Source organism: Anopheles bellator, chromosome X, assembly GCF_943735745.2.
Source record: "Anopheles bellator chromosome X, idAnoBellAS_SP24_06.2, whole genome shotgun sequence".
Lineage (NCBI taxonomy): Eukaryota > Metazoa > Arthropoda > Insecta > Diptera > Culicidae > Anopheles > Anopheles bellator.
This window is the reverse complement of record NC_071287.1, coordinates 3464171-3476737: the sequence shown is the minus strand read 5'-3', so window position 1 is coordinate 3476737 and position 12567 is coordinate 3464171. Positions and strand designations below refer to the sequence as shown.

Here is a 12567-nt window from a genome sequence, read left to right as displayed (position 1 = left end):
GTGAGAGGCTGCCCCCGAAACAGGCACAGCATTCGGCAGGGAATGAAGGCACCGTAGTAACGTAGGCGTAGTGCAGCGAGCGCATAGGAGCCGAACGAGAAAGACGAGACGGCAATGCTACAATCAAAACTATCCAAACTAACGGCTCACCAAACAGCGCGAACCCGAACGCTTTTAACCTGTAACCGGCCACCCGCAATCAACGTTCCACGAATGTCCCGGCGACCGGGCTAGCCAAACGCCACCGTTAGAAGTTCTACGACCAACGCGCACAGCAGCGAACCACCAACAGCAGCACCACACTTCGCGAAGCAGCACCAGCAGAATGTCGCTAACCGTGCGCATCAACAAGTTCCAGTTGCCGAAGTCGAAGTCCAACCTGCTCGGCCGGGTGGAATTCCGAGGTAAGTGGCCCAGACACCTGACACACACGGCCTAGCTCCAGCTGATTCGACATTAGACTACTCATGTTGTGGAAGTCTGCGGACTCGTCCAGTCTCATACTCTACAATCTGTGTCAGGCATTCCTTAGGTCCTGCCTCATGGGGTCTACTGTCAGATTTTACTTTGTCTAGAATGTGGGATACCTATTTGGAGACATCTCGAATCTATTTTGGAGACATCTCAAATCAGGGAAAATCGTCGATTACTTTTAGTTATTTCCATAAAGTGGCGTCATTAATTAGAAACGTACAAGAGGGAAGTTTTCAAAAACCTCTTGTAGATTGCGAGTGCGTCATTTTCGGAACAATCTTGAGATAAATTAGTGAAATGTGGCGTCTAGAAGAAGAAATATTGAACTTTTGGAACGTGATTAGGAGGAATCTAAAAATGGAGGAATCTACGATCTTCTAGTTACCGTAGTGCGAACGACTGGGAGGACTGCTGACGCCGGGGAAGTAGCGATATAATTTTCTCCGCGATATATAGCGATATAATAATTTTTTTTCTGGGGCATAAGACTTTCTCAGAGCGTTTACCCCAAAGGAATAGAAAACGCATTCAAGAGTAACATTTTGTCAGAATAGAGTCATTGTTTTGGGAGCCCTAGACGACGACCCATAGCCGCCAACTCCCTCAGAGTTGGGGCTCCCTGCTGTTACTTGTAAAGAGTCCCTTTCCTTTGTGAGCCCTTGCCAACGAACCATAGTTGCCGACTCCCTCAGAGTCGGGGCTATTGTTACTTCAAAATCACATACCAGTTTACGTCTCTCGGAAAGGCCAGGGTTTGAAACGCCCTGGTACCCTGATTGGCAACTGGTATTAGAATTAAAATTACAATTACAAAGAGACGAATGTTAGGCGATTACAGCTCAAAGTCTCTATAATACAAAAGAAAGAAAAAAACTCGTACCGGGTGGTACTTTTTCGAATTCACCGTTGTTCACGCCATGGGCAAATGTAAGCGAATATTACTTTCTGACGTCCCACAATCGCTGAGATTTCGTTATAGGCATGGCTTATTAGATTTTATCGTCCGATACAGAAGATTGGTCAATTGATTGTGGCAAAGTTTTGGTGTGCTGTGCATCCGTTTCGGTTCTACCAATAGCTGGCCCTAATATCTGGCCACTAGCTGCTGTGGCATGAAGCGTGTATCTTTGTCAAAGAGAAGCTCTTTGCCTGTTGATTGTTGTTGATTCTACCTTGTCGCACATAGGTGTTGCCCACACAACCACCGAGCTCAACTGTGGCTCCGAGCTTATCCAAGTAAATCAGGTGAGTGTTCGGTGTTCGGCCGAGCCATGAGCTTCCTTGGGTTTACCACGCATCTCCTTTACTCTTGGCTCGGTGGCGGTCCTATAGAGCTTTATCTGGCCGCTGGCCCGGCCAGCAGATGACACGGAAACGGTGACGGTCGAGCTGCGGCAACAGACCACAAAGATACTGCTCAAAACCGGACTCGTCGGGTCGTCGTCGGCTGGCTCGTCGTCGAATGGGTCCAACGGGCACCGCGGCACCATCGCCAGTAGCACCAAGATCGTCGGCCGGTTCGTGATGCTGATGCAGGGTAAGTCTGCGCTCTCGTTGGCGGTACCAACCACTGCTGTCACTGTTTCTTCCTAGGACTGATCGCGGAGGGACGGCAGCGAATCGAAGACCGGCTGGTGGACCTGTCGAACAAGCCGATTGAGGTTAGAATGTTTGCCGGGAGTACATACGAACCAGTGACCGTTGACCAACAATCTCTTCCCTTCTCGCTGGACCCGCCAGGCGTTCGTGAGCTTCGACGTGTGCTATCAGAGCCCTGAGGACGAACTGGGGCACTTCGATTCGACGCAGGTAGTGCACGGGCTGCACCACCACCACCAGCTGCAGCAGCACCAGATGTCCAGCATCGACGACGACCAGCAGATGCTGCTGAGCGTCGAGCAGAACATCGCGAACCTGGAGCGAAGCTTAACTCAGCAACAGCAGCCGGTACCACCGCCACAGTCTTCGTCGAAGCAGAAACAATCGCAGGTGAGCGGCGAGCGCAAGACGGGCCTTATCAAGCGGGTACTGTCGTCCGGATCGGCGGGACTCGGAGAGCAACCGGCCGCTCCGAAATCGTCCTCGGATCACGCCTCGTCCGACAACGAGGCCAGTGGTGGCGGTGGTGGCGGCTCAGGCAAAACGCACAAGTCCTTGTCGGACCGGAAGGTGACGTTGCGTACCGTGCGAAACTTTATACGCCTGGGCCGATCGCGCCACTCGTCGCGCGAAAGCAACGCCAGTAGCACGGAGGACGAGAGCCGATCACTGATCGGTGACTCGGAGCAGCAGCGCCGGGACCGGGCACCGGACGGTGAGCCGTCGGGTAGCGCCCGCGATGCGACCGCAGCAACCGTTGGTGGGGCTACCGGTGGCCCCCCTGGCGGAGATCCTACGACGCCGACCGGCGGCGGCGGTGGCGGCGGTGAGTACGGCGAGAGTGGGTCGCACGCCGGCAGCATCCATTCGAACGCGTCCAGCGACGCCGAAGGCGGAATGAACAACGAAAAGCTCAAAAAGTAAGACTGGCTGATGGTTGGCGAATGACGGGTGGTCTAACTCGATCTGCGCCTCTCTCTCTCTCTCTGTCCAGGATCAAATGTCTGGCCAAGGGTAACGACCACCTGAAGTCGCAGGACTTCCAGGTGTGTGTCACCGTCATCGAGGCCCGCCAGCTGCCCGGGCTCAACATGGACCCGGTCGTCTGCATCCAGGTGGGCGACCAGAAAAAGTACACCAGCGTCAAGGAGAGCACCAACTGTCCGTACTATAACGAGGTAGGGCTGGCGGGCGTCAGTTGCGACACCGAGGACAACGACTCATTAGGAGCCCTCTTTTCCCTTTCCCCCTTTTTAGTACTTCGTGTTCGACTTCCATATGCCGCCGGTCATGCTGTTCGACAAGATCATCACGCTCTCTGTAAGTATCGCAGCGCAGGCACTCGGCGGAAAGCGATGCCACTCGCCCCCGTACGGCGGTATCCTGTAGGGTGGGGTGCGGGCCATGGCCTCCTGTGGTTTGCTTCTCTCTCGGAAGGCGAGAGAGCGAGCACGTGTTTTGCACGATTCTAGGGCGGGTCGGAGCCCCCGGGGGATGTCCCGGGTTTCGAGCCACCTGATACGCGTAACCTGTAACACTGTCTGTCTGTCCTTCTGTACCGCTTCCCTATATCGGCAGGTTATACACTCGCGCAAATTCATGCGCTCCGGGACGGTGGTGGGCTCGTTCAAAATCGACCTCAAAACAGTTTACGACGCACCCGGTAGCTACCCTCCGTTGTTTTTGTTTTTTGTTTTGCTACTTCTTCTCAGTGTACTCTCCCCTGTTCTCTCCTCCCATGGCTGTGATTCAAAAATACCGGGTTTTCCGTGCTTAGGAACTCCCAACTCCAATTCTTTGTAATCCACTGGACTCGAGTCCAACCGAGCTTTCATTAGGGTCGGCTTACTGAGGGCTTCCTGCAGAGTGCCTCGTCCGGCTTCTTCTTCTTCGTTGAAGTCGCTGAAGCGAGTTTCAGACACTTCAGAGTGTTGAACATTGAACTACGAAGAGAGTGAGATATTGTTATGTTAACGTTATGATTATGATATTGCTAACCCGGATAGCCCGGATCAAGAAGTATTCCCGGTATTTTTGAAGCACAATCGTATACATACCACCTCCATAACTCTGCTATCGCCATGTGCTCTGCATCGTTGCATCTCCTCTTGCTGTGCACGGGAATCATGTGGCTGGAATCATGGAATGTGTGGGGGGGGGGTCCTGTAGTGCTTGTCAATGTAACTCGCCGATCACTCTGACATTCCGTGGTGATTCGTTACCTCGGCCATTGCCGTACTCGCCGTGAATCGTTCTACGTTCCTTATACTTCTTTTCTTCTCTCTCCCTATCTTTCTCTCTTTCTCTCTCTCTGTTTCTCTGTTTTGCTCTGTGTCTTTTCTCTCCCCATTTGCATGTTGTGTGTCTTTGTTGTGTATTCGCAATTCCACGTACACTGTACACTGGCCCCCCGCCCCAACATTACTGCCGATCGTTCCCAACACTCTGACACTGGGCTGAAAAAAAAATAAAAAAATGGGCCACCAATCTCGGTAATCCTGACCCTGGACCCGAAATCCACACAAACACACACGGGGCGGGCACGGTGGCGGTGATGTGTGGTGGGGGTGGTTTGCTGACGTGTGCCCCATATCAAACGCGCCACAGGTGCTACAGAACCGCGGGGTGTTTCAGTCCAACAAGCTGGTGGGCTCGTTCAAGCTGGATGTGGCCACCCTCTGGCACCAGAAAGGTAAGCACTACAGCACCTCCGGGCGGGTAGAGAGTCGGTCCGCGCCCAGCCCCAATCCCGCCCCACCCCCCTGAGCATTCACCACGATCACGTGCTACAGCTTCAAAAACATCACCTCCAACGCCTGTCCTGTCTCTGATTGAGTGTCCTGTACATGTCTCTTAACAACCACCACCACGAACCACCTGCGAGCCATCACCTTGCCGTGTTCCGTGTTGTTGAACCACACCAGCCAAGCCAAGCCCACCGAACATCCCAACTAAACCAAACCGACACCATCTCCACCACACATCCCTGAGATCAGCTACACGGGAACACACAACACACACCCGTCTGCCCGTGCACTTTCTGTAGCCTCGTCTCGGCTGACCTCGCATGACCCTGACTCGGCACCACTGTCTTGTTGGCTGCTCCCCTCCCCCGCCCCGTGTGTTATTTGCTGTACTTCCTCCTTTTTCTCTCCCTTACCGATGTGTCGTTGGATGGACCTTACCGGGTGGGCCCCGACACTAATTCCCCTTTCTCCACCATCAGACCACCAGTTCTACCACAAGTGGGCCCTCCTGTCCGACCCGGAGGACTTTGCGGCGGGCCCGAAGGGCTACCTGAAGTGCGACGTCGGCATCATCGGCAAGGGGGACACGGTGAAGGTGCCACCGAAATCCGAGAAGGACCCGGACGATATTGAAGCGTACGTACCACCTGTCACCTGTCGGACCGGGGCACTATGGGGAAAAGGAGGTCATAAGTCAACTTAAAAAACTGAGGGTTTAGTTATGTTTGCCTAAAAAAGATAAGTCTATCTATGACAAATCCGAATTTCTGGCCTTCCATGTTGCGCAGATTCTTAGAGTTCATCTGTCAAAGTCAAAAGATTGATAAAACTTTTGCTACTTTAACGCGATCGTTAGCACAGTTCTACAGTTCGGTAATGTACCTATATTGTACATCATTCGAAAGGTAATGAATCCTTCTTTCCTATGAAATAATCGAATGTTTACGTGTCGCATTACTAGTACATTTTTATCGCGATCTGGTATAGAAAACTTTGAAAAAAATACAGTTTTTCAACTTTGGTAATGCAGGAAAATTTTGGCACAATTAAACTAGGCATTACAAGTTTAAGCAATTTAAAACTATTTCTACCATGTTTTTTACCCGGCACATATCCGTTTAGCTTATAGCAAGAAAACACCTCCTGGTGCATAAGGAGGCGCCTGGTCTTTTGTAGTCTATGAAATGGCCATACAAACCATATTGGCCTTATGCCTTTTTCTGTTATTTAGATAAGTGTTATCAGTGATCATGGATCAATCAAGTATGCGTTGCCCTATTTGTAGTGCAACGCCTAACCAGATGAGTGATGCTTCTGCATTGTGGTACGGTATCTCACCTCTACATTGTTAGTTGTGGTTTGTGCAGTGTTTGTTAAGCATTTCACATAAAATAATCTTTAACAACCTCGGGCAGGAAAACCTTAAAATAACGAAAAAAGCATTTTTAATATACTCGAATATACGCGTGCATTACACATAAAAAGTTGAATTTACTCAAAACACATGCAAAGAAATCAAAAACGTTGAAAACAGTCCATAGATTCTTCCTAAAAACAAATATGTCGGGGGGACCGGGCCTCTTGCCCATGCGGTTTACTACAACATACTCACCTTCTCACTCACACTCCCAGGAACCTGCTGCTTCCGGACGGGGTACCGATCGAGCGGCAGCGGGCCAAGTTCATCGTGAAGGTGTACCGGGCCGACGGATTGCCCCGTATGAACTCGTCCATCATGGCGAACGTGAAACGTGCGTTCACCGGCGAGGCGAAGGATCTGGTCAACCCGTATGTCCAGGTGTCGTTCGCCGGTCTCACGGTAAGTGTCAGCGCGTGTAAGCCCGTGGCAGCGCCTAACTCATTGCCGTTCTTATACACACCGACAGGGCAAAACGAACGTGAAGAAGGCATCGTACAGCCCGGTCTGGAACGAACAGCTCGTCTTCACGGAGATGTTTCCGCCGCTCTGTCAGCGGATCAAGATCCAGCTGCGGGACGCCGACCCGATGAAACCGTCCATCATCGGCACGCACTACATCGACCTGAAGCAGATCTCGAACGACGGCGAGAAGGGTTTCCTGCCGACGTACGGGCCGTCCTTCGTGCACCTGTACGGTTCGACGCGCGACTACCACCTGCTCGACCAGCACTCGAACCTCAACACCGGGCTTGGCGAGGGCGTCAGTTACCGCGCCCGGCTACTGATCGCCATCCGCACCGAGATCACCGACAACGTCGAGCTGTTCACTGACAAGAATGGTACGCCGCCGCCGCCACCGTGCGGTCTGCCGCACCGTTTCGCTCATCCCTCTGTCGCTGTCTCTTTCACCCTTTTCGCAGTGGAGGTCGAGCCGACGCTCCCGATCTGCGAGTCGTCGTACTGCAAGAGCGATGTGTTTGCACTGTTCGCCACCGTGCTGGAGGCGTCCATGTTGGATCGGAAGGTGTGCGATCGGTCGGTGTACTTCGAGCTGAGCATCGGGAACGCCGGCAACTCGCTCGATGGCCACAACGAGAGTGCCACGAGCAACATGGACGACGATGATGAGCTGGGTGAGCTGCTGCTGAGTGAACGATTGTGAACGTAAACAAACCCGTCGAGTGACAGGTGACAACAAAAAACACGTGTTTCCCGCTTCTTTGCAGTGTCGATCGATACGACCGCGTTCAACAGCACGACGAGCGCGTGCAAGCCGATCTCGCACGACAAGAGCCACTACTACCTGCCGTACTGGGACTACAAGCCGTGCATGGACGTGCGGTGCACGTTCCCGGACCTGCGGCGCCGGATGTACAACAGCAACATGATCGGCAAGATCGCCGACCGGATGGAGGTGGGCCTGGCCGAGACGAACGTGCTGCTGGAGGACGAGGACCCGACGGCCGAGGTGCGGCTGCGGGCGGTGCTGGAGGAGGCGGCTTCCGCCTGCGCCCGGTACGTCACGATCACGAAGGGTGCCCTGGTGGGCCCGGGCACCGGCAAGACCAAGCTGGACAAGGAGCGCATCAAGCTGTGCCAGCGGGAGCTCGAGTCGATCGGCAACATGGCGCGGAACCTGCGGGCCCTCGTCACGCGCAGCTCGATGCGGGAGCGGTACCGGACCGCGCACAGCTACCTCGGGCGGCTCAAGTTCCTGGTGGACGACCCGCAGCACGCACTGCCGGACGTGTTCGTGTGGCTGGTCGCGAACGGCAAGCGGGTCGCTTACCATCGGCTCGGTGCCCGCGACCTCATCTACTCGCCGCTCGAGGAGGAGACCGGCGTTGCGTGCGGCAAGGTGCAGACCGTCTTCCTGAAGCTCCCCGGCAAGCAGGCCGAGGGCCCGGCCGGGTGGCACGTGCGGGCCAAGCTCCACCTCTACCTGTGGCTCGGTACGCTCAAGCACAAGAAGTTCTTCTTCGCAGGCCTGCCGAAGGGCTACGAGATGCTGCACGAGCTGCGCCAGGCGGAGAAACCGAACGTGCCGTGCCCGGGCACGATCCATTACGTCGAGAAGCACGCGTTCCAGCTGCGGGCGCACTTGTACCAGGCCCGCTCGCTGATCGGATCGGACGCTTCGGGGCTGAGCGATCCGTATGCGGTCGTCTACGTGACGGAGCACGCGAAGGTGACGCAGGTGATCGAGGAAACGCTCAGCCCGACCTGGGACGAGCTGCTGCTGTTCGACGAGATCGTGCTGTACGGTGCGAAGGACGAGATCCGGCGTGACCCGCCGACCATCGTCGTCGACATCTACGACCAGGACAAGGTCGGCAAGTCGGAGTTTATCGGGCGGGCGCTGGCGAAGCCACGCGTGAAGCTGCGCGAGAACCACTACAGCACGCCGGTCCTCGAGTGGTTCGAGATTACGCGCGGTCTCGACGGTGCCGGCGAGCTGCTGGCCGCGTTCGAGATGCTCGAGCTCGGCTCGGATGACGTGCCGCGCCCGTCGGATCCGAAGTTCGTGGCGCATGTCGCTGGCCAAGGATACCGGCCCGGGCTCGAGTCGGGGGCCCTGGGCGGCTCGGTGGGCTCGGCGGGCACCGTCGCGATTCTGCCGGTGCCACGCGAGGTGCGCCCCAACCTGGCACGGTTCCGCATCGAGGTGCTGTTCTGGGGGCTGCGCGACCTGAAGCGGGTCCACTTTATGACGGTCGACAAACCGCGCATCGACATCGAGTGCTCGGGCAAGATCCTAAGCAGCAGCATCATCCAGAACGCGAAGCGGAACCCCAACTTTGCCGCCATGCTCAAGTGCTTCGACCTGGAGCTGCCGGTCGAGGAGCGGTACGCGCCGCCCATCATGATCCGGGCCGTCGACTGCCGATCGTTTGGCCGCTACACGCTCGTCGGTACGCACCAGATCACCTCGATCCACCGGTACATGCACCGGGCCACAGCGGCCGGCGGTGCCACCCGGGACGACCCGAAGCGCTACAACCAGAACGGCCAGATCGTGCTAAGCCGAAGCCGGCCGGAGGCGGCCGACGGAGGAGGGCAGCCAGCCAGTCAGTCGCTTCCGGCGGCCCCACTCTCGGAACTCGGCGGCTCGTGGTCGAACGAGAATCTCACCCAGTACGGAGCAGTGTACGTGGGTGCCAAGGGGCTGCCCCGTGATGGTGCGGGGAACCTGAAGGGTGTGAAGAAGGCGAAGAAAAAGCTGGATCAGCATCACCAGGAGGAGACACCCGAACCGGAGGACGACGACGAGTCGAGCAAGGACTGGTGGACGAAGTATTTTCTCTCCTACGAGCGGCTCATCGAGTCGTCGAAGATGCTGTCCACCAGTTCGCGGCTACTCGGTGGCGGTGGCGGCGGTGGTGGCGGTGGCGGCACCGGTGTCGATCCACAACTGGGCCCACCGGAGCTGGGTGAGTCGGGTGGTGGTAGTGGCGGTGGAGGAATCGGCGTTGGACCTGCCGGTACCGAGGGTGGCTCGAAAAAGCTCGGCGTCAAGACGTCCAAACTGGTGTCGCGGTTGAGCCCGAAGGCGGCGGCACCCAAGAAGCTGATGCCGGTTACGGCGGGCGGTTGTGGTGGGGCGGGCCGGGTCGCCACCTGTCAGGTGTACCCGGGCGAGCTGGAGGCGCTGCCCGAGTACCGAGAGTTCAAGGAGTGGCTGCTGTCGTTCCCGCTGTACCGCGGCAAGAAGACGGGCGACAGCACGGAGGACGAGACGCGCATCGTGGGCTACTTCAAGGGGGCGCTCAAGGTGTACCGGCTGCCGATCGAGAAGGGGTTGGAGCCCGCGTTCGCACCCACCCTGCCGCTCAACGATCCGATCCACGTGCTGGTGCGGGTGTACGTGGTGAAGGCGACCGACCTGCACCCGATGGACCTGAACGGGAAGGCGGACCCGTACGTGGTGCTGCAGCTCGGCAGCAAGCGGATCGCCGACAAGGAGAACTACGTCAGCAAGCAGCTCAACCCGGTGTTCGGCAAGTGCTTCGAGATCGAGGCCACCTTCCCGCAGGACTCGATGCTGACCGTGCAGATCTACGACTGGGACCTGGTCGGCTCGGATGACCTGATCGGCGAGACGAAGATTGACCTGGAGAACCGCTTCTACAGCAAGCACCGGGCGATGTGCGGCATCGCCACCCGCTACGAAGAGTCAGTTCCCCCGATCACTAAACACCCTTTTACAGTCGTCTAACAATCGTCCTCCCTCCGTCTCCACAGCTCCGGCTACAACATATGGCGCGACCCGATGAAACCGACCCAGATCCTGACCAAGCTGTGCAAGGAGAACAAACTAGAGCCCCCGCAGTACTTCCAGGATCGCGTCACTGTCGGGCGGTGCTGCTTCATGTTCACCGCCGACGAGATCGCGACCTGGAGCAGCCCGGCCTCGATGAAGTACCGGGACGAGCACCTGGCGCTCGCCGTGCTACACCGCTGGGAGGAGATGCCCCGTGTCGGCTGTAAGGTATGCGGTGGGATACGATTTCTGCTGGCGAATCCTGCACTCTTCTTACGCCCACCTTCTTTTTTTTCGGTTTTAGATTGTACCGGAGCACATCGAGTCGCGCTCCCTGTACAACAGTGACAAGCCAGGCATCGAGCAGGGTAAGCTAGAGATGTGGGTGGACATGTTCCCGATGGACATGCCGCTGCCCGGGCCACCGGTTGACATCTCGCCCCGGAAGCCCAAGTCCTACGAGCTGCGCATCATCATCTGGAACACGGACGACGTCGTGCTGGAGGATGACGCGTTCTTCACCGGGGAAAAAATGTCTGACATCTACGTGAAAGGGTGAGCGGTTGTTGTCGTCGACGGCGTAGTGGCGCTTTATGACCCATCACTTTTTGCCCCACAGCTGGCTGAAGGGCCCGCAGGATGTACAAGCGACCGACATCCACTACCGCTCGCTAACCGGCGAGGGTAACTTCAACTGGCGCTTTATCTTCCCATTCGAGTACCTGGCCGCCGAGGAACGGATCGTGCTGTCGCGCAAGGAGTCCCTCTTCAGCTGGGACGAGACGGAGGTGAAGATGCCGGCCCGGCTGGAGCTGCAGGTTTGGGACGCGGATCACTTTTCCGCGGACGACTTTCTTGGCGCGATCTCGCTGAACCTGAACCGCTTCCCGCGGGGCGCCAAATCGTCGAAGCTCTGCACGCTCGACATGCTCCGCACCGACAACGTGCCCACGGTTAACATTTTCAAGCAGAAGCGCATCCGCGGCTGGTGGCCATTTTTCATCAAGAAGGAGAACGACGAGATGGAGCTCACCGGCAAGGTGGAAGCGGAGATTCACCTGCTCACGAAGGAGGAGGCCGAGAAGAACCCGGCTGGCTACGGGCGCAACGAGCCGGATCCGCTGGAGAAACCCAAGTGAGTTTCCCTTGCCACCGGTGATTTTCCATAACGGCCCAAAAATACTCTCATACTGTCCCTTTTTTTTTATCTCGCGATCGCCAGCCGACCGGACGCCTCCTTTATGTGGTTCCTCAATCCGCTCAAGTCGGTGCGGTACATCGTCTGGCACAACTACAAGTGGAAGATCATCAAGGGCATCCTCGTGCTCGGGCTGGCCCTGCTGTTGTTGCTCTTTTTCTACGCCATCCCGGGCTACTCGGTGAAGCGACTGCTCGGGGCGTAAAGATTGCCATCGAATCCGTAGACCGCGCCGTAGATGGGCACTTGCCATCCGTACCCCTCCCTAGGTTATGTGCTAAGCACCGAAACAGGACATCGCCCTAGCAATCAGTAGCCGCGAACCGGTAGCAGGTTCCCAGCAGTGTACCACGTACCGCTTTTGCAACCGCTCGTTTGAAAACTCATCCAGTTGGGAGACGTAACTGCTCCGGCGGCTACGGGCCGGGCGGGTGTGCCCTCCAGTGGTTACCGCCGGTGAATTTACTACGTACAAATCATAGTTGTTGATCACGCACCGTCATAGGCGAACTCCAACACGACAAGAGTTTTAGCAGGACTTCACAGTACACACGACGCGAAGATAGTTAATGCCTTCTTTAGGACACAATTTTATCTAGATGATGAAACAGATACGAGCACAGATAGACTTAGTGGAACACCTTTACTATGAGTGCGTTGCTAATGACCACCAATTTTGCCCCAAAAAGCTCACTATCTCATATCAAAGGTTGAGTATTATATCTAACGGTCTGTATATAATGCATATATACAGCTACAACACCCAATATTTCAATTCATCACACCAATATATGATAGCTTCTCATCGAGTAACTGTTTTATCTATATACAATATACATATATACTATATATTTATTCATATACGTAC

General features: G+C 55.9%; 1 protein-coding gene across 1 annotated transcript; it reads left to right on the top strand.

Annotated features, from left to right (window-relative positions):
- Positions 1 to 325: 325 nt before the first annotated feature.
- LOC131213639 (otoferlin-like) lies at positions 326 to 11904 on the top strand. Its single transcript, XM_058207719.1, has 17 exons — positions 326 to 404; positions 1661 to 1719; positions 1807 to 2011; positions 2068 to 2135; positions 2215 to 2993; positions 3068 to 3251; positions 3331 to 3393; positions 3652 to 3736; positions 5300 to 5456; positions 6453 to 6639; positions 6707 to 7079; positions 7161 to 7373; positions 7467 to 10413; positions 10483 to 10729; positions 10806 to 11056; positions 11121 to 11636; positions 11724 to 11904. Exons 1-17 carry the CDS (start codon positions 326 to 328, stop codon positions 11902 to 11904), a joined length of 6594 nt encoding a protein of 2197 aa, XP_058063702.1.
- The last annotated feature ends 663 nt before the right edge of the window (positions 11905 to 12567 follow it).